The sequence below is a fragment of the Patella vulgata genome, chromosome 4 (genome assembly GCF_932274485.2).
Source record: "Patella vulgata chromosome 4, xgPatVulg1.2, whole genome shotgun sequence".
In the NCBI taxonomy this organism is placed as follows: Eukaryota; Metazoa; Mollusca; class Gastropoda; family Patellidae; genus Patella; species Patella vulgata.
In genome coordinates this window covers 26,654,597-26,677,424 of record NC_065882.2, presented here as the reverse complement: position 1 = coordinate 26,677,424, position 22,828 = coordinate 26,654,597, and the positions used below count along the sequence as shown (strand labels likewise).

The 22,828-nt window shown below is 35.1% G+C and overlaps 2 protein-coding genes across 2 annotated transcripts in view; both read right to left on the bottom strand.

The window, feature by feature from the left end:
* Positions 1–292: 292 nt before the first annotated feature.
* Positions 293–11,205, bottom strand: LOC126818333 (phosphatidylinositol 3-kinase regulatory subunit gamma). The gene is made up of 9 exons (XM_050545676.2): positions 10,899–11,205; positions 9,773–9,879; positions 8,554–8,646; positions 7,666–7,849; positions 6,901–7,023; positions 5,982–6,100; positions 4,923–5,099; positions 2,501–2,707; positions 293–2,067 (listed from the first exon to the last, which is right to left on the bottom strand). Exons 1-9 carry the CDS (start codon positions 10,905–10,907, stop codon positions 1,878–1,880), a joined length of 1,209 nt encoding a protein of 402 aa, XP_050401633.1. The 5' UTR covers positions 10,908–11,205; the 3' UTR covers positions 293–1,877.
* Positions 11,206–16,439: 5,234 nt separating this feature from the next.
* Positions 16,440–22,828, bottom strand: part of LOC126818334 (phosphatidylinositol 3-kinase regulatory subunit gamma) — a 31,054-nt gene continuing 24,665 nt past the window's right edge. The window contains exons 8-9 of the mRNA XM_056100713.1: positions 18,338–18,544; positions 16,440–17,628 (exon numbers count right to left, since the gene is read on the bottom strand). Coding sequence (XP_055956688.1) covers positions 17,439–17,628; positions 18,338–18,544 — 397 coding nt within the window. The 3' untranslated portion in view covers positions 16,440–17,438. The remainder of the gene's footprint in view (positions 17,629–18,337; positions 18,545–22,828) is intronic.

Genomic DNA, 22,828 nt, shown 5'->3' with positions numbered 1-22,828 from the left:
CTGTGTGTTGAGTGGAGTTAAATTGCATTTCTCTCTAACACAATTTCAGAAGAGCCAACAAACTGTAGTTGAATTTAGGACTGATAAAGTTGGTTATAACTGAATCATCTCTGGGTGTTCAGATAACCATACAGAATTCATATGCTGATCAACCATTTTGTATGCTAGTAGTTTTGTACAAGGAAACCATGCAACCTAGCCCAAATATTCAAATGCCTACACAGAAACCAATTCTATTTACTCTAAAAAGAGTAAAGAATTAAAGAACAACAATTCTTATTAATTATCTGAGTGTAATTTTCACCTTTTATTGAAAAACATTTTGATAAAATTAAGCATTAAAAAGTTTTGATTGATTTAAATAAAATAAAAAAAAAACACAAAGTAACATCATAATATTTCAAAAATATTTCTTTTGATTAATAACATCTATCCACTCTAGTCATGAATCTTTATAAACACTAAACACAGTTGAACTGAAGGAGGTAAGAATGCTGAATGCTAAAACACAGTGCTGAAGGGACAGGATAAGAAAAAATAGAATATATTGGGTAGATGAAAGATTTCAGATTGGATCATAATTGTTGTGGGGTTTCCTTAAAAAGGGGTAACACCACTATCTTTACAACTTTCTACACCTTCATCTATAACTATAAGAAGTTAATATGGCATTCCTTGTATACCTTGGTGGCTTTTTAAATCTTTAACAGATACTTTGTGTTCTACTTAAGTCAAGTATCAGAAGTGTCTCAACATTTTGACCATGACTTTCCTGATACCTATATAATGTATATTTTTTAATTTTTTAAAAGTGCAGTACTTTAAAATACTTTGATTATCACTAATTATACATTAATGAAGTGATCACAGTCTGAATAAATGGAATGAAAGTAACATCTGATGTTCATCAAACCGGAAAATTATCAAATTTGGAAGGAATATTTTCTGTGCATAATATGAGCGGTTTAAACTAATTATAAATAGAATCTCTACTTATAAGCTACAGCCAATATGAGTGTCAAGATCAAGGAATGGAATGATATAGGTACAATGGTATGACATTATGTGTCCTGACTACAAGTTACAGAGTCTAAGTGTATATTATCACAAAAATTAACATCTCCATGCATGTATTTATCTTTGATACAAAAATAATTACAAATAATTAAAAATACATGTATATACACTACAAATAATACATCATTGATCTCCTTTAAAATTGTAATTCATTTACTATCATGATAAAAACAATAATTATTACTTTGTACTAAAATCAGTGCCGGATTTAGATCAAGACCCTAAACTATTCCTTTAATGAGGCACATCCAAATCACCTACTCTCACTGCTAGAGAGAAAAATGAAGGTGTGTTTTAAACCCAGTGGACTCATTCTGTTCCACTCCACTAACATCTGGGTTCATCTATGGGGGAGACATGTATTCAAATTATCTGGAGTAGAACGGAATGAGACCACTGAAGATGCAGAGGCTGGTTTTAAACACAATTGTGCAAAGCCAAGGATGATGATGGATGTTTAAGACAACTGTACAGGAAAGAAAGGCTTATGACAGTGTCAAAAATATAATACACCTTGACAGATAGTCCCTAGATCTTGAGGCCCTAGGCTTCAGTCAGCCAAGCCTATAAGTAAATTCAGCACTGACTAAAATGTTTAAAATCACTGAACAGTTTCAGATTTTTGGGGAAATTTTTGACTAAGTGTTAGAAGAATATGAAATACAGTATATGACAATGGAAGTAATATCTGGGGTATCTAAAGTGAAAATTTCAAGACTACAGTTGAACATTATCCTACATATTTAGATGTAGGTAATAAAATATGAGACTGACAGACAGATAGATCTTGCTTCTTGTTTTCAATGTACAGATAGAGCTGGGTAGATTAAATTAACATCCACATTTTCATTGTGTGTAACCAGTGAAATACGGCGATATTTAATAACCAAATCAGTCAATGTTTTGAAAAAACAGAATTCCTTCGTAAAGCCATAGGTCTTCTTGTTTTTATTAAAATATATTATACAATGTTCTACTTTATCAACACATCTGAAATAAAAGATAATAATTAAATCATTTACAATAGACTTCACTTAGTTCACTACAGTACATCCCTATAAAGTTCCACTGGATGGGTTACTGGTTAGAGCCTTACGAAATTGTTGAATACAGTGAATTTAAAGTTTATGGCATTTTATCATCAAAACAGTGACCAGTGTATCGATAACCGGTACCTTGATATTTCATTTGATTAATCAGGATTATTATCCTCCATTTATAAAAGTTCATAACCCCATTGTTATACCATTCAATTCAAAATTGAGGCATGTGTCAGTTGAACAAAAGAAAATCTGAAGATCTTCAGTGTAACCACACAAAAATAAATCTGAAAAACTTTTGAGCTGTAATGTGTTTGCAGAGTTTCTTTGATACTGGCAATAACATTGTAAAACATAGAGGAAATATATAATAAACAACTTACTTGACAGACAGAATATATGGAGTATTTGTGTCTTTAGGTCGAACTAAAAAACTACCATGTGGTTTATTTTCCAGTAAAATATTAGCTTCTGTTCTGTCTTTCTGTAATAGCCATAACCGTGTATCATAATGAGGGATATCTTCATCCTTCTCTTCTTCTAATAATCCATCAACATAATTATCTGATATACCCAGATTAATTACACGTCTATAAATATATATATTACCGTAAATATAATTATCTGATATACCCAAATTAATTACACGTCTATATAAAATATTAACATAAATAGAATTATCTGGTATACCCAAATTAACTACATGTCTAAATATATATATAAGTATATAACCCCCAAATTTACCACGAATACTTACTTCGTCAAAATTTGATTCTGAAGTCACAGAAACGAGTGTCACAAAGTGTGGGGACAATAGATGTAAAACTTGTGACAACATTATTGAAGGGAAAACAGTAAAAATTAATGGAAATGTACATTTTAAAGTTAAACAATCTATGACATGTAAAAGTAAAAATGTTATATATTTGATAATATGTCCAGGTTGTAATGAAGAGTATATAGGCAAAACCGAATCACAACTGAACATAAGGATGAACCTACACAGATCCCACATTGCTAATCCCAAAAATAGAATGATTCCATTAAGTGAACACTTGGATACATGTGGAAAGGGAAACTTTAGGGTATTCCCCTTATATAAACTCAACTGGTTGGATAATAATTTGCTAGAAAATAAAGAATGGCATTTTATTAACAAGTATCACCCTAAATTAAATGCTGCATAATTTTATATTGGAATTTGATATTGTAAAATATTTATATTTGGTATTATTATTGTCATGTACATGTATTAATAACGCCATGACATCATGCAATTGTATACTATTTCATTATTAAATGCCTGATGTTCCCCGTAGTGGGTGAAAGCGCTAGCTAAGATGAAATTAGTTTTTCCTTTCTAAAAACCTCATTTTCCTATATAGATATATATATATTCTAAAAACTTAAGTAGAAAATACCATTAAAGAAATTTTATTTAACTGCCTACATGTTTCACTGTTAGGTTTTCAAGGCAATAATGGATAATGGCGTTACGTCATTATGTAGCGTCATTACATAAGCGTCATTACAGTAAACACCCTTTTAATCTATCTATATATTTGTGACTGTCGTTTGTCTGTCTGTCTGTGTGTTCGGGGTTGGCGGCTACACTAGATCTGCCCCGAGTCTGAAATTTGGGGTATAGGGGTAGCTCGGACCGGGGAGTAACATAGGCCAGGTGGCGTTAGTCTACCACTTCCGGTTTCGGAGTTATGACCCTTGAGCGAAGCCGGTCTGTTCGGGGTTGACGGCTACACTAGGTCTGCCCCGAGTCTGAAATTTGGGGTATAGGGGTAGCTCGGACCGGGGAGTAACATAGGCCAGGTGGCGTTAGTCTACCACTTCCGGTTTCGGAGTTATGACCCCCGAGCGAAGCCAGGTATCCTGCTAGTTTATACATATAACCATCACAGGATTTCATAAATATGAATGTAATTGGGGGATAGCTCAGCAATATGAGATCAAGATTAAGACGAGTAATTCTGCCACCATGATATTTCTTGGCCTATTCCTTTTTTAAACCATTCAATGTCAATTCAAGAGAGAATTTCTTTAAAAAGATAAACTATATTCCTGGGTCCCAAGATATGAGGAAGTAATCACCAGTCTTAGTATATCAAAACGTTTCCAATTCAGTTGGGTTCTTAGTTAGGACCTAATAAACAATCCCTGTTCCATTTACTGGAAATCTTTGGAAATCAAATTCAATTGGCTTTATTCGTCCTATGAGCATAAACCCTATGTGAATGGTCAAGCTAAGATGAGCTGCTATGATGGCATCTCAGTCTTTTTTTTTATATTTAACACAAAATTGTTGTTTTTGTCCATCACAGATTTCAGAAATGTTTATTCATATGTATTATATGACAGACAAAATGATTCTTACAATGAATTTCAGTGTTAATGAATCTGGTACTAACAATTTCAAATTTAGAGTATTATATAAAGCTATGGAAATCTGTTTAACTCGTTTCATTTGATCCATCCATCATTTGTTCAATATCCCCAAGACATGCAAGTTCCCACTGCTTAGAGGCGATTACTTTGTCTTGGGGGAGAGCTTGGTTTGTCTAATGGGTGGGGGGGGGGGCCTCTATATCAAGTGCAGATGCTAACTTTAGGCTTAAGTGGTTTTCAAGATTTTCATAACTGTTGAAAATAAATAAGTTTCTTCGTCTCATGAAAATAAACTTCAAGTCAATTAGATGATAACTTATTACAACATCCACAAACAATAGTGGACACCAGACATGGGTGACACAATATGACCAGATGGGCATGATTATAAAAATAAAAACTTACCGTCTAATATTATTACGGAGTTGATTTGATCGCTTTATTTCTAGTTTTTTATTACATATATCAGCTGTTAATTGATTATACTGGTTAGAATAGTCTTTTATAACTATATATTGTTGTTGTAAGTTCTGCTCTATTTCATTCAAACGACTTGTTAATCTTCCAATGTTGTTCGATATACTGAGGAATAAAAAAAACATATCAGATGTGGAGAAGGAGATAACAACTTATGCATCAGGTGTTTCTTGGTTTTAACCCATTACATGTTTCACTAATCAACTGAAACATATCCTGGATTAAAGCTACTTTTTGTTAAATACAGTCTTGTTAAGTTCATTGCTTGGGGAATATTATTATATTTTCCTTTATCCCCAACTGTATCAATGCCTGCACAGTAACTGAATTCTTCCACCTATCTAAATCGGCACAGTCTTTGATTTTTTTTACGATACATTAACAAGCTTTTGATAACAGGGGAAATAACTCTGCATAAGTGACCCAGTATTTACAGTTTGAATCACAGAAAAATAAATGCCCGACTCTGAATTTCAATAGGATTCCTCCTTCTGACTTAACAAACAATCCCATTAAGTTTGACAAAACAAATCTCAATAACTTTAAGGGCTTACATGGTTTTTAATTACAGGGGAAATAACTCTACATTAAATTGATGTGTGTCTTTGAATTTCGGTCAATAACCAATTCTAACCAATCCCAGTACGTGTTTAAATGAATATTTGATAAACAGACAGAATGATCAACATAGAGAGGTGATATTAAATATGAGCATTTAGAAATTGATAACTACCATTAATTAATGCCATTTCTGTGTAAACTCCTGTCTTCATCCTCCTAACATATACCAATATGTGTGGTTTAATGGTTGGGAGTGAGACATTAATTAATATATATTGATACTGCGCGAGGACGTTAATGTCTTGCTTGAGACCATTAAACAACTTAAAATACAAACACTATCTTGAACATGCATTTAAATGAAAATGTCAAATTGTATGTAGTACCTTCCTGACTATGTTTATCAATAAAAAAATGTATATTTACCATTCAACATCCTCTGCTTTAATCATATTTTGATTATTTTCTATTAATATCTGCTGTTCTTGAAACATTCTCCGCATCATACCTAATGCTTCTATTGTTAAATGTGATCTTTTCATTTCCTGTGTTTACAAATATAAACAGTTGAATATTATGTAGCACAAGAGCTTTGAATACAACACAAACCTCAATCATTTTTCTACATACCTCATAATCTCCACAGATCATCGACCAAATATCATACTTTCCACCAACAATAATTGGATGAGCAAACTAAATGCAATTTAAATAGAAAACATAATCGGAACATATTTCATCAGTCACTCTCGCACAGGTATTGTAAAAACACTAAGCATTCCTTGTCTTATGCACAACATATGTTGGAGTCATATAAATAACATTATCAAATACTGTCCATATCAATTTGAAACATGTGGACAGGTTGTTTGATATTGTGCCAATTACACTGGATCTTTTGAATTGCTTTGTGGTATGATAATTTGTCTTGTTCAATATTTTATATTCATAAACAAAGCCAATGTTGAAATATAATCATTTGTGTTTTACAGTTTTCACAATCTAAGCTTAATCATTTAAAACAAAAATATAATCGTGCAAACATATACTGCTTGAATTATTTCCATTAAATTGACAAAACCTCTTTGATTTGGTTCAAAAATAAAATCTTAATTGAATTTTATACGTTAATTTGTTTTGTGGTATGACAATCTGTCTTTATTGAAAATATTTTGCCCATATCGATAACACCAGTTTCAAGATTCAATCGATTCTGTGAGCCACTGTTGATACACTAAGATCAAGCTAATTCAATACTTTATTTTGATCTAAATCACAGAGGTCTAGGTTTAGTTCCTTAAAAGAATAAAGATGTGAATAAGTGTGTACTACTTCAGTTACTCACCCCTAAAACATAGTCAAATTTTCTATGATCTCTGTTAAATGATTTAACTAAGTCAAGATGTGATGTGTTGATTTCAACTAAATAATGCATGGCTCTTTCTATATCTTCAAATGATACTACTAGCTGTAAATATAAATATATTATTTATATACACATAAACAATACCTCATATATAAATAATGTCAAAAACATATTAAACATGTTGGTCTAAAAATTATTCAAATCAATTAATCCTAATGTAATGGTTAACTTAAAGTTCACATTACTCTCTACTGAATTTACGTCACCATTTTTTATCATCAGTCACTGTGTTGAAGGGGGATAACTCATTTCTAAGCATGAACATCAAGATCAAGATGATAGGTCTATTGTTTAATAACCTAAGGTTGTGTCAGGGGTCATAAAAGTGGCTTTTGACCCTATGACATCAGACATTGGTTAATCAATCAGCATTGGTGTTTCTAGTGGTTTACCCACAGTTCCGTGCATGGCATGCCAAGAAGTCACCGTAACAGACTGTTTCATTGGCTTATCCCTCACTTCAACTAAAACGCCAGTAATATAACAGCTCTTCCAGATCCTAGTGTAGTAAAGTCAAGTAAAACGAAATTTTGAACTATAAAAAACAAAAAGAAATAGGATCTGTGTTTTAATCAGATTGAAAGCCAACTCTACTTCTGTGCAAATGTGAAAGAAATCCATGTATGTAAAATGTACTATCGGAAGGTGAAATAAATTAATGTAGGTTTTAGAATATATATTTACCTCATCATTGTTGTTACATATGGGATATAGAAGTTTAATATCTAATGCTGGGTTATACTGTTCTAAAGAATTCTTTGAAAAATAATCAACAATATCTGATATACTATTAAATGTACATGGTTCCACGAAACCATATTTTCCTTCTTGATGTAATATCTTAATACACTTGTTTGTTCCATTTTTCCTGATAAATACAAAACATATTCAAAGAAATTAAAATGCTAAAACATCATAAGCCTGGATAACCTGGTTTATTAACTCGTTCAAGGATATTAGACCAAGTTATCCAGATATAATCTTAGAATGGCATTTTATGTGTTATAAAGTTATCCAGACTTAAGTATCAATATATTAGCCATACATGCATGAATAATATAGGTGACAAAACATCCTGTTTCAAATTTCAAAGGATAATATTATTCATGAGTTTATATGCAGAAATACCTTTAAGAAAACTTAAAATACAAATGTGACCTCATCCTTTCATGTTGGCGTATCATTACTTCAAATAATGGTACGGGCAATATGCCACACGTACATTATTTATACTAGTTAAAATTTTGGACCTGTGTGATATATTTCATTGCAAAGCATGTGCGAGTGTCTGTATTTTAAGTTGTTTAATGGTCTTGAGCTTAAGACATTTAGTAATATATTGAAACAACATTCGTCTAACATCACTCATGTTGTTTCAATATATTACTTAATGTCTCGCTCTCGACCATTACACTACACATAATTAACTAATACAAGCACTTCTTTTAACTATTGTTTATGTTCATTCACATGGATACATATTTTAAGACCATAAGAAGCGATTTGAAATAAACGTACAAGAAAAATTTAGTATGCAATATTATGAACTATAACATTATCACAATAATTTACCTCAAGACAAGAGTATACTCTCCCTCAGTTGACGAATCACGAACAAGAAAACTTCCGTCAACAGCATCCAATAACTTTTCATTAGCTTCCACTCTAAAGAAAAATATTTTTCCAATGTATTTTGGGATATTTACGACATAATGAACATTTTAAAATCTGTACATAATGGTTTCAAGCATCATTCATAATAAACTATAACCCATACTTATGTAAAAACTATTACTAATTTATTTAGGCACATTTCGAAGAGTATTCTCTCAACGTTTTCAAGCAAGTACAGTAATAAATGTGCTTCATTCCCATATCGCCGACTCGCCGAGTTTTAGGTGAAAAATTTTGGTTGGTGTTAAGGGGTTGAGTGGTCAAAAACAATAGACCCAAGCTGAAGGATAAAACTAATTAAGCAGATACTATTGGGAGCATTTATTTTTTAAAAATTTATAACAACCTTTAACACATAACATGACACATAATTTTAACTTTTTGCACGTATATAGTGTCCAATAAAGTTTCCAATATACATAAAGTGTCCAATATAGTCCAAAAATTCTAACAAATTCATTCTTCCTTGTTCATATCTAAGTTTCGAATATGAGTTGAATTCTGACAAAATTCAAGTAATTTAAGTGAAATATATTCATTTCATTAATTAGTGAGTGAGTTGAATTCTGATAAAAATCAATTTAAGTGAACACTATATTAATAATGACTGGTCCCTGCCTCATTAACGCTTTTAATCCGTTTTTAACCCATCAAAGAGTGCCACGGTCAACTTTCCAAATTCTGATGAGTCGGCGATATGGGAAGACCCCAGTAAATGTGTAGGGCAATTATATATAGACAAGTAATAATAACAAATCAGAAACCATGCATGACAACAATAACAAATGTAATAACAAATAAAAGAGAAGAGAGAAGCCATGCATGAAATGGGTAGAACTTAAGTAATTTGAATGAAATTTTAAATACATTCATTTTTCAAGAACTGACAGCTCTTTATTTTATCCAAATCTTACATACTCCATCTTTTATTCATCTATAAGATTGATAGATTGTTTATGATGGCTCACATATTTAAGAAATTTCCTTTTACAGTACTGTACTCGTATTATACTTGAGTATTGTAAACGATTAATTTCAATGTTTCAAATTTTAGACATGGCAAGTTTGATGAAATGAATATCTGTTTGTATAAATTGGGTAGAGGTCATGTACCTACCTGGTAATATCTTCCCAGTAATAATTTAATTCACTTATACTTGATTTCCTTGTCTCTACATTTCTTAAAGATGCTACCGTTCTATAATGTTGATAATTATCTCCTCGCTAAACAATAAATAAATTTAATGAATATAAAATTCATGCTGAAGGGCTGTTTTGTATGTCACAGGCTAGGAAAGGGTCGAAACTTCAGACTATCTATTAAACATGCATTATGCAAGAGCTAAATCTCCCTACTGCAGGTCTTTCTTTAGACCTGAAATGTTATCTAAATCATTAATTAGACATTAATTAACTTATCCAGACCATAATCAACTCTCGATGGCATCGCTAGCCTGCGATATTTACTGGATTAGGATCCGATCTGCTGCTCTATGCTAATTTATGATTAAATAAAGAAATGGATAATCGAGACTATGTATTTTATCGCACCGACTTTAGTAATGATGATCGATGCTAGACCACAAATTCAATTGCTAAATTCTCGGTTCAGAGAGGATCAATTTGACTGAAATTTTCTGCAAATTCCCTGTACATTATCTAGTTTTTGAGAACTGCCAGCTTTTTATCTATGTGAAATTGTAGATACTTGGAGTAAGAGGAGTGTAATAATTGCACACTTAAATGAATCCGATAGTAGTTAACAACCATAATAGGACATGCATTTACTATGATTTTCAATGGTATGTACTCTGATGCCCCCCCCCCCACCCCAACACACACACTCTTCAAAGTAGTGAACAGTGATTTATTTAATTGTCCCCATGTTACCATTTTGAACACTATTTTCCTCCTTTTACTTCTCCGATGAATGTAATATTATATTCAATTACTCTAAATACTTCCTATACAAGACACAATTACAAGGTCATAGGTTACTAAAGGTGACAGAAAGACTCAAGACTCTTGTCAAGTCTATAAGAAAATACAACTATAAAGGTGTTGGGTTTTTTTCAATTAATTCACACACATTAGTTCATATCATGAACATGGCTACAATGCTTTCGACTATTTATAAAAATAAAGAATAGTTATAGATGGTAGACTTGACACATAAATTAAAATCGTAGGCCTATATGTCATAGGTGTTTATAATGTGATCATACAAAATATTCATCACTAACCTCTGTCATTGAAGTGTTTTCATCTGTTAGAAGCTCTACAATTGTCTTCTATTTACTTTAAGAGAACTACATTTGTTCAACTTGTATAAAACTGTTCAATTATTACCGACACGAGGATGTCAAATGAGGATAATTTACAAATGGCTAACCGTGTTATATGAAAGAAGGAAGCATTATCTTTTCATATCCCCGACATCGTCCTATGAAATCATGGTTAACAGCTACAGTATTTACTATGGTGACAAAATCAGGTCAACGGGATTTTTTTCACCTGTCAATCTTGACGGGAATGTTAACCTTTGCGCTATTATTAGTTAGTCGCTTCATGGATGAGCGATTCCCGGTCGTGTTTTTCGCATTTTGGCGGGAAAATAGGGAAGAAAAATGAGGTTGTAGGGCTATCATTTCATAACTTGTTAATGGAACCCCTTTTTTAAGTTTAGATCAAATAAAGTGTCGATGGCCTCACTTAAAAACGTTGAGATATACTGATGTGTTTGTTTTTAGCCACGCTTGGATGCCTTGACAAATCGGCCCCGTTTGTCGCGACGCAAGAGCGCCATCACGTAGTGATCTCTAAAACTATTATGGCCACTTCCGCCTTCATTTCTATCGGGTTTGGAGCTCAAAGTACGGCAATAAACTCGCTCTAACTTGACTGAATGAAAAATCTAACATACCTTTCGACTTTGTGGAATAACAATCTATAATTCTACTGATCTTTTTTTTGAAAATCTTATCGGATTCCTGAGAACAGATGTAGGCCTATTTTCTTCATGATCACCATCAAAACATCGAAGAATCCATTATGTCGTAAATTTTATGTTAATTAGATTGCCATTACTTAGATTTTCCTGTTCTGTATTGTATTCTGTTGTAGACTGTGAAAATTTTGGACCCATGTGTCGACGCTTTAAATCACATGGATCCATTAAACCTTCTAACTGTTTAATTCCATTTTTTTCATTGAAGATTCTTATATTACAAATCTTTCCTTACACCAGAAACGTAATCACTGGATTTCACCTGGCAAACTTAATTTTTTTTATTAATGCACGTAACATCTTAAAGATACCTTCCCGCGTACAAACTGAGTAATTTGACGATATATTTGGACTAAAACATATTCAAACTAATTAATCTATCAATATTTTGCTTCAAATCCCTCTCAAAACATTGTATTCGCGAGGAAATACCCCAAGCTATAAAAATCTGCTAATTAAGGCTAGATCTATTTGTTAAGGTCGCTGAGATGTAAATAAGTTGAGAGTACGTGGTTGTTCATGTTGTTGACGAGATTGTAGGTTGGTTTAAGAATTTGGGGAGTTAAGTCTCCACATAAGCACATAGGATGATGAAAATTTAGTTCGTGATATTTCCAACATACAATACATTAGATTTATATACAAAAGTGATTTCACTATTTTTTTGGTGTTGGTTACGCTGATGGTCTTCCTTGGATGGTGCTTGTGGTATTCTGATATTATTTTTTTTTCTGAAGAAAAAAGAATAAATTTGAGGCTCTCGGGTGAGAGCCACATTAGAGTGTTTCCTACTAAGAATTGGATTTTCTAAAAATGTCTTTGTTCCACTATCACCGGGTTAGGTCCAGAGATTCTTATATCTAGTAGATTTTATTTACTAAGGGTGAGGGCTAGGGTTTGATATAATATGGTTTGTTGTGGGTTAAGGTGAGGACTGGTCTTATTTAATCTAATTTACTGTGCACTAGGATGTCGTTCAGATTTTGATTTTTAAAATATACAATAATAAGTTTCTGTGTGAAGATTTTCGGGTGATTTCCATGGAGATCAGTAGAGAGTTTTCTGATGATTTTGAACGTACTTGCTGCTGTTGCGCTAAATGGGACTACAAAAGGGGCTTAGCGCTAGCCTTATGAATATTCAAACGTAGGGGGCTGCTGTTTTCAACTTGTCAATCCAGAATTTTTCTCTAGTTAAACGTTTTAATTTCTTCTGGATTTTCAAAGTCGCTCTTAGTCTTTTCTATTGGCGTGACAATGAGATCATGATTTGGTTGATTGAAGTGAATTGAGACCGGTTTGTCTTTTTTGGTGACTATATGTCTGACTGGGGACCGTGAATTCTTCCCCTAAGTGCATTTTGGGTCTCTCCTACGTATTGTTTGTCACAATGTCTACATGAAATTAGATAAATTATGTTTGAACTGCTGCATGAAAAGTTGGTCTAATATTGGGAATTGTTTGCCAGATGTTTTGTTATGGAACTGGTCGGATATGTTTATGGTTTTGCATGTTTGACATTTGGGATAGCCACAATTTTTGGTTTTAACTGCTGATTGCATATTGTTTGTTTCTTTGGCGGCAAGTTCAGCTGGAGTATTGTTTTTTATACCTCGGAGATAGCGTTTGGAGTATCCCCTTTCTCTTAGTTTGCTAAATACCAGCGTACATGCCGACCCAAAGTCGGCCTTCTGAGTACATATTATATGGAAAAGGAGAATCTGAGATTTTATGATGCTAGAGAACGTATGTTTTGGGTGAAAGGAGCCTTTGAACAGTAATTGATGTGTATCGGTTTCTTTGAAAAATACTTTAGTTTCCAATTGACCAGTGTTATTGGTGTTTCTACTTTTAAAAGCAGTGGTGTCAAGAAAATCTATGCTGCTATGATTTACATTTGCAGTTAATTTGACAGATGGGTGATGATCGTTCAGAACGCTGAAAAACGCCCAAAATTCGTCTAGTGTGTACGTCCAGACTTTGAAAACGTCATCTAAAAAACGTACATAGAAATATGGTTTTAATGGACAGAGTGGAAAAACTTCCCTTTCCCACTCCGCCATCAAATTTATCAACATATACATCAAGCGCTCCCTAACGCTGAGAGATCAGACATTATTCGCGTCCAACCCTTGACCATCATCCTCGGTATCCCCAATGTACTCATTCCGTTCTACCCCACTATACCCTGGGTTAATCCATAGGGTTTCCTCGATTTCAAATTATCTGCCCTGGCCTTGATTGTAGCCATGGTCTACGAACCAATCAAAAACAGTTTACAAACCTGTCGTTTCGCCTTCGTTTTTATAAGGGTAGATAATCGTATTCATGTCTATTTACTGAATGATTTATGTACATAATGTATTTATTTCTAATTCATTTATATTTAATAGTATTATCAAAATCTGTAGTATGTTTCGCTTATTGCAAATATGTATAACATCTGTATGTTTGACTTTTATTATTATTATTACTTTTTTGTTTTTTGTCTGAAATGTTTCATTCTGTTATGTTTATTATTATTGAACTTATACTTGGCAATTTGATTCACGCTAACTTGTCTACGATATCACGTGGACGCAAAACTCCGCGACCGAACGAACGTTTCTCAATAAAACTCTTGAACCTACATAAAAGTCTGGGGCCTGTTTCACGAAATTTTAACTGAGATAAAATCCAAATTTTAGTAATTTGATTGGATAATACTATTCAAAAAAAGTAGGGGATATTTGATTTTGGGGGCATAATACTAAAATATGCAAATGACTACGAAAAAAGTCACTATAGAACCTAACAGAAGAAACATTTCCAGTTACATGTGACGCCCAAACGCACCAATAGCTACCGCATGGAATGCAGGTGATGCTTGGGATCATCATGGGGGTCCAACCCAAGATTTGCACGACTCTGACTTTGAATGTTACAGTCATTGTGGCATTGAATTCCAGGGTGGAAACATCAGTCTAATTGTTTTAGTGACCAGAAAACAAATTTTGATATGCGTCGGCTTACCCAAAATGAAAGGTTACGTGCCCTTGACATGCTACAGATCGGCACAACACAGGCGGTTGTGGCGCGGATGATGAATGTTTCTCAGTCTGTCATAAGCAGGCTATGGTCCAGATACCGTTATACACAATCTGTACAGGACAGACCACGCTCAGGTCGACCAAGGGCGACAACTCAAGCCCAGGATCGATTTATCCGTACCTTGGCCTTGAGAAATCGTGTCATCACAGCAAATCAGATCAGCGCTCGTCTTCAAACAGACACTGGTGTGAGAGTGAGTGGCCAGACGATTCGGAATCGACTGCATAGGGGTCACCTTCGCGCCCGACGTCCTCGCGTGATCCCTTGTTTGAGAGATCATCACATTCAGGCAAGACGTCGTTGGTGTAGGGATCGTCAACACTGGGATAATCGACGCTGGAGCAATGTGATGTTTTCAGATGAGTCAAGGTTCACTGTTGATTCTTTGGACAGACGTAGGAGGGTGTAGCGTCGTCGAAACGAGCGCTTCCAAGACGTTAACGTCACCAGACATGATCGATTTGGGGGTGGTTCTGTTATGGTGTGGGGAGGCATCACTGTTGCTGGAAGAACGGCTTTACATGTTGTTGCAGGGCGTGTTACAGGCCAGTACTACCGGGACAACATCTTGGCAGTCCATGTTGTGCCGTTCGCACGACGTCATGGCCGCCGTTTCATCTTCCAGGATGACAACGCAAGATGTCACAGGGCCAGGATCGTTACAGGTTACCTCCAACAACAGAACATCACCACATTACCTTGGCCAGCACTGAGTCCCGACCTCTCCCCCATCGAGCATGTCTGGGACATGCTTGGACAGAGGTTACGTCAACGTCAACAACGTCCTGCCAATATCCAAGAACTTGCTGCTGCGTTGCAACAGGAATGGGACAATCTGAACCAAAATGACCTTAGACGTCTCATTAGGAGTATGCCACGTCGGATCAATGCTTGTTTGGCAAACAGAGGAGGATTTACCCGTTACTGACTTGGTTGTGATGCTGTGGTAACTTTGCTGTTTGACCCCGGGTATCATTTTACCCTTATAATGGTCAGTCTGTGCCTTACTTAGTCTAACGATCATTTGGAATAAATCGATGAATGTGAACTTCATTTCATTTTGTCATTTGTTTCTTCGTCAGTTTCATTAGGTGACTTTAATAACACTTAAAAATCAAATATCCCCTACTTTTTTTGAATAGTATATTAGATTGATTTTAGTGCTAAGCCAATCAAAATTGAAGTATCTACTAAAATTTGGATTTTATCTTTAGCTAAAATTTCATGAAACAGGGCCCAGGTCTTCATTAAAATAATATTATATAATTTGTTGTTAATAAATACGCATTTAGAATAATTTGGACTTCTCTCATTTAGGCTAACTCCTAACCTTGTTCGATGAGAGTTACTTCCCTTTGTACAATTCATTCATTGGATACCAACAACAGCCTTACAGTATATCTATCTATCTATCTATACTAATATTTGTGACTGTCGTTTGTCTGTATGTCTGTCTGTCTGTCTGTTCGGGGTTGGCGGCTACACTAGGTCTGCCCTGAGTCTGAAATTTGGGGTATAGGGGTAGCTCGGACCGGGGAGTAACATAGGCCAGGTGGCGTTAGTCTACCACGTCCGGTTTCGGAGTTATGACCCCCGAGCGAAGCCGGGTATCCTGCTAGTATTTTCATAAAACACATTGATATCTCCATATATCTTAATACAAACTAATAAAAAAATCAATATACACAAAATGTTATATAATTTTATCCTTTAAAATTGTAATATTCATTTACTATCGGGGCATAAACATAAACAAAATGATAACTTTGTACTATAATGTTAAAAAGAGTTTGGAATAAAGTTTTTGGCAATGGCAGTGATATAAGGTGTATTTAAAATGAGATTAAAGGTGATTATTATCCTACATATTCAGATGTTAATTATAAAATATACAAGCGGTTGTCATGCGAGATACGCTCACATTTTGCAATAGATGGACGGAGAATTGTGAAATAGGGCTCACCCTCTCTTTGTTCCAATGCTTCACATCGAATAAATCTGTTAAAAAGTGAAACCCCTACCGCGTTCACGAGGTTTTAGGTAGTAACTTTCGACAGGAACGGAGATCTTTGGAATATAAATATATTTTGTAAGTTTCGTCAAAATCGGATAGCAATTGTGACCCTTAGAGGATCCACAACCTTGGTATTACACACTTTTACACTATTTGCTAAAAACGCTATTTTTCGAACAATCGGGGGCAATAATTCATGAAGTTACGGTTAGGTAAGTGCAATTATCGAAAGGAACCGAGATCTTTGGGATATAAACTCATATTTTACGTTTCTTTATAATCGGATAAATATTGACAGGAACCGAGATCTTTGGGAGGCAATATATTGTACGTTTCATGAAAATCGGATAAAACTGTAATCTCTAAAGGTTCTACAAGCTAAAAAAAAAACAACCGATTTTTCGAAAACTCAGGGGCAATAATCTATGACGTTACGGTCCGATACGTGCCATTATCGAAAGGAACCGAGATCTTTGGGATATAAACCCATTATTATTTTAAGTTTCTTCGAAATCGAATAAAAATTGTCACCCGTAGACGGTCCAAAAACAAACGTGAACAGACGGACGCACGGACACACAGACGTGCAGGGGCGACGACATAATACATCAAAATGAAAATGTGGGCTATAAAAATAGATAGATATAACACAGACAGATCTTGCTTCTTGTTTTCAATGTACAGATAGAGCTGGGTAGATTAAATTAACATCCACATGTTCATTGTGTGTAACCAGTGAAATACGACGATATTTAATAACCAAATCAGTCAATGTTTTGAAAAAACAGAATTCCTTCGTAAAGCCATAGGTCTTCTTGTTTTTATTTAAATATATTCTACAATGTTTTACGTTATCAACACATCTGAAATAATAATTAAATTCGCTACAGTATATCTAGTAAACAAACGATAATAAAGGTATTTTTAAATTTTATCAAAATCTAATCAATAGAAGTAAAGTTATTGCGTTTCAAAATATCAACCCGCTGGTATTAATGATCATGAGTGACGTGCCCATGAAGTTACATCAAAATCCATGATGCATATGAAGTAATAGAGCAGGAGCCCAGGGGGTTAACCTAGCTGAAAAGTGTACCAATTTTCTCCTATATGGTATCAATGTATGTATATCTGGTATCATCAGAATGTAAGTCTGCCGGGTTTCTGGTGGTGGGTGTGGTACACTTTTGAGCTAATCTAGCCTAGTTGGGGATCATGGCATTTAGGGCGTGGAATACCACACCCATCACCAGAAACCCGGCAGACTTACATTCTGATGATACCAGATATACATACATTGATATCATACAGGAGAAAATTGGTACACTTTTCAGCTAGGTTGACCCCCTGGGCTTCCGGTCTATAAATTTACTGCATCCTCTATTTACCCTATTGAAAGGGACTGTAACTCTGTATGGCCACCCAAACAAATATCAATTAATATCAAACAATTTGACAAGTGTCAAAATAAATCTGAAAAACTTTTGAGCTGTAGTAAAGGGATTGCAAAGTTTCTATAATAATGGTAATAACATTGTAAAACATAGAGGAAATATATAATAAACAACTTACTTGACAGACAGAATATATGGAGTATTTGTGTCTTTAGGTCGAACTAAAAAACTACCATGTGGTTTATTTTCCAGTAAAATATCAGCTTCTGTTCTGTCTTTCTGTAATAGCCATAACCGTGTATCATAATGAGGGATATCTTCATCCTTCTCTTCTTCTAATAATCCATCAACATAATTATCTGATATACCCAGATTAATTACACGTCTATAAATATATATATTACCGTAAATATAATTATCTGATATACCCAAATTAATTACACGTCTATATAAAATATTACCACAAATAGAATTATCTGGCATACCTATATTAATTGCATGTCTACAAATATATATTACCATAAATATAATTATCTGATATTACATGTCTATAAATATATATTACCATCAACATAATTATCTAATATACACATACTGATAACGTCTGCAAATATAGTAAACAGCAAATAAACAAACAAACAAAAACGTCAGTACGATTTCAAAATAAGAGAGGCACTTTAATCAAATCATTCTAGAAAACGACTTACTAAATGGACCAAAGCAATTTTTGGTGAACAGTATGTTGACACATTAGTGATTAATTCAACACAATTCCATGACATTGCGAGAAGGTTTAGTCTGTACATAGTCTATACATCAGTATCTGGTGTGTCCACCGCGAGTGTCAATAACAGCAACGCAGCGTCTGTACGATTGATGAACGTCATTGGCACCTGGAACCACATTCTCAGAAAAGACTGGCGCAATTCATCGGTTTGGTCTCGGTACGACGTTATTAAGTCTCCTCTGCATTTCGTCCCAAAGATGTTCAATCGGGTTTAAGTCCGGACTAAGGGCTGGCCAGTGCATAATGTTGACACCGTTCTGCTGTAGAAAGTCCCGAGTAACTCTGGTGGTGTGGGCACGGGCGTTGTCATGCTGGCGAGGGGTGAGGATCGATCCACGGTAAGGTCTATGGCAATGGATGTTCTCTCTGGTGAGACGTCGACGCACTGTATCGGTACTGTCTGACGTGCTGTCTCAGATGCCTGTGTGAAGGGAATCTGCACGTATACTATCTCACTGATTATGTCTAATACATCGATAACACTGTTCATCACGTGCATTTTGCATACGGATAGTCCATTGGCCAATCACGCTATTTTACATACGAGATTTCGTCTTATGGTTTGGATGCAGCTATGGCGGGTGTGGCGCCAGGCAGGGTAGGCTTACTCTTCCGGACACCTGTTACCACTGTTTTTGCCTATACCGTTTTTTTAGGACTTCGAATTTTGTCTAATGGGTTGAATTGTTCGTACTTGGTTTTATCTTATAGATAGATGTGTGATAGATATGCTATAGATGTTATATATATTTTATAAATCTGTTATAGATATGTTATAGGTAGATGTGTTATATCTATCCCCGTCTTCATTAGCCCAGTCGGGGCAGAACACCAGGACGCTAAACCCCATTTCATTTCATTTCATTTCGTTATACGTTGTCAATTAAGTTATCGTTTATATTGATGATTGCTTTAAATGATTTGGTCGTAGGCTCTGGGGACTGGGGAGGTAAACGTCCTGGTCACGATTAAGGGCCAGGGTGTGTCGGCGTATCCGGGTAGCTTCATGAATTTTCCTCGTTTTCTTGCCATGCTCGTTTTCTTGTCATGCTAGTGGCTTCAGTTCGGTTCTACCTTCGACCAATAAACTGTAAGCCGACGGTTGGTTATGACATGGGTGAAGTCAGCTGAGTCACTGTTGCAGGGTATAGGTCTGTGCTAGTCCAACCGTTTGTTAAACGTGACCCGTGTTTCTCCTATGTACGACTTTTTTCAGCTACACTTGATGTGGTAAACATAGCCTTTAGGTTGATGTGGAGGTGGTTGGATTCAACTTTCCATTTGCTTGTAGGTTGCCATTGATGCTTGACCCTTTGAGGAAAGTTACCGTTATCCCAGGATACTTGAGAAGCAGTCTCCTAATTTGGTACGATACCTTACCGTTGAATGTTATAGATATAGTACAGGTTCTTTTGTGGGTGGTGGGGGGGGGGCGTTGAAACCTTGCAGTGTAATAAACAAAGTGATTGTATCCATACTAAGTGTTTTAGTTGACAGTGTAAATGTTAGTGATATTCAAATATGAGAACATTACTTTATTTCTTCCACTTGGAATTTTGAGAAACCCAAATTACAGACAGAAACTATGTCTTTCAGAAAGGTCAAATCCATAGACAGAGGAGCATTAAGAAACAATCTTAAAACTTCAGATCTTTTATTGAACCCTCCTTCTGAAATTGATGAATTATGTTGTGCTTTTAACAACACATTGATCACTTTTCTCGATAGACACGCACCGGTTGTTACAAAGGTGGTGCTACTTCGTCCTGGCAGATCATGGTACTCTGAAGATGTGGCGAAGGCAAAGCAAGAACGCAGACGTTTACCGACAAGTGTACAATAAAGCTAGGGATAAGGTTTCAAGAAATATCAAGGAAGCTAAATCAAAGTACTGCGTTGAAAAACTAATCATTGCCTTACAAACACCCAATCAATATTTCTCGAATAAGATTGATATATTAAGGAAGCAACTAAATCCGTGCAATTGAGTAACTGAAACTCTTATTTCTGCACTACCACCAATGTGATAATTATCTGACTGATTTTGAGCCTTATAGTGAAGATGAACCCCATACCAACCAAACTTTTAACAGAACATCTAGACCTTCTTCTGCCGATAATTACAGTGATTATTAACACTAGTTTGAAAACAGGCTATTTTCCAAAATTATTTAAACAAGCTGTAGTTAGACTTCTAATCAAAAAATCTGGCCTGGATCGTAACATACTCAGAAATTACAGACCCGTGTCCAATCTGTCCTTTCTCCCTAAATTAATAAAAACAAGCCAACAGTGAGGCTGATGTTCACCGCCGAAATCCCAAAATAAATAGATGACACATATTAATTATATGTAATAGCACATTTATTTTTTTCGAAAGTATCAAGCAATCAAACTGATTATCACCTATACACTAAGTTTTATCACTCTCTATCAGATAGAATGAGCAGACAATGTTTATCATCGAACTCCATCAAGGCATTCACCAATTCAACTAATGAACGCCTACGCCAAGTGTGAACATTCTAACTCAATTAGAAGGAGAGTTATTGTGTTCCAAAGTCTCAACCAATCGAATTGCTCATCGCTCTGCTTACCCTGAGCAGAAAATGCTCATTATCGAACTTAGTCAAGGTATACACAAAATTTCATCACTCTCACTTAATTAGGACTTAAGTTATCGTGTCCCAAAGCATCAATCAATCAAATTGCTTATCTCTGCTTACCGAAGCAGAAAATGCTCATCTTCGAACTCGGCCAAGGCATTGACCTAATAAACACCTACACCAAGTTTGAACATTCTAGCTCAATTAGAAGGAGAGTTATTCTGTTCCAGAATCTCGGCCAATTAAATTGCTTATGGCTCTGCTTACCCTGAGCAGACAATAATCATTACACCAAGTTGCATCACTCTCACTTAATTAGAACTAAAGTTATTGCGTCCCAAAGCATCAACCAATCAAATTGCTTATCTCTGCTTACTAAGTTACCCTAAGCAGAAAATGCTCATCCTCGAACTCCATCAAGACATTGACCTAATAAACACCTACACCAAGTTTGAACATTCTAGCTCAATTAGAAGGTGGGTTATTGTGTCCCAAAGCCTCGGCCAATCAAATTACTTATCGCTCTGCTTACCCTGAGCAGACAATGCTCATTATCGAACATAGTCAAGGTATTGATGTAATAAAACTATACACCATGTTGCATCACTCTCACCTAATTAGAACTAAAGTTATCATGTCCCAAAGCATCATCCAATAAAATTGCTTATCTCTGCTTACCCTAAGCAGAAATTGCTCATCTTCGAACTCCATCAAGGCATTGACCTAATAAACACCTACACCAAGTTTGAACATTCTAGCTCAATTAGAAGGAGAGTTATTGTGTCCCAAAAAGTGTGACGGACAGACAGACGGACGGACGGACAGACAGACGGACAGACAGACAGACGGACAAACCCTTTTTAATAGTCCCCTGCTTTCTTCGAAAGGCGGGGGACAACAAGATGACTAGTCATCACCATCCCACGCCCTTGCACTTGTTTGGGAGGCATAAGGAAACACAAAATTTATTATATCTCAGAAATTCTAAATTAGCAAAAGGCAACTACTATAATAGGCTGATTTTTGTACAAAGTTTCATGAAGATATCTTAAATGGTTTATAAGATATGCTCCAGAAACAAAATTGAACACTAAAAACAGTTCTGAATCAAATCCTGTTCAATTTGATTGTGGTGTACCCAAGGGTTCCTAATCCGGCTTGTGTTGTTTGTCTTACACACAAAATGACTTGGTGATGTAATAGAGAGTTTCGGGATCACTTACTTTTCCTGAGCTGATGACACCCCATTAATCAGTGACGCATATCAAAATGAAAT

What these genes read in the sequence shown, in the direction of transcription:
- LOC126818333 (XM_050545676.2), bottom strand. An exon ending in GAGTATACTCTTGTCTTGAG is followed by an intron (nt 7,850 to 8,553) that starts GTAAATTATTGT and finishes TGTATTTATCAG; the next exon opens with GAAAAATGGAACAAACAAGT. An exon ending in CTCCGTAATAATATTAGACG is followed by an intron (nt 2,708 to 4,922) that starts GTAAGTTTTTAT and finishes ATATATTTATAG; the next exon opens with ACGTGTAATTAATCTGGGTA.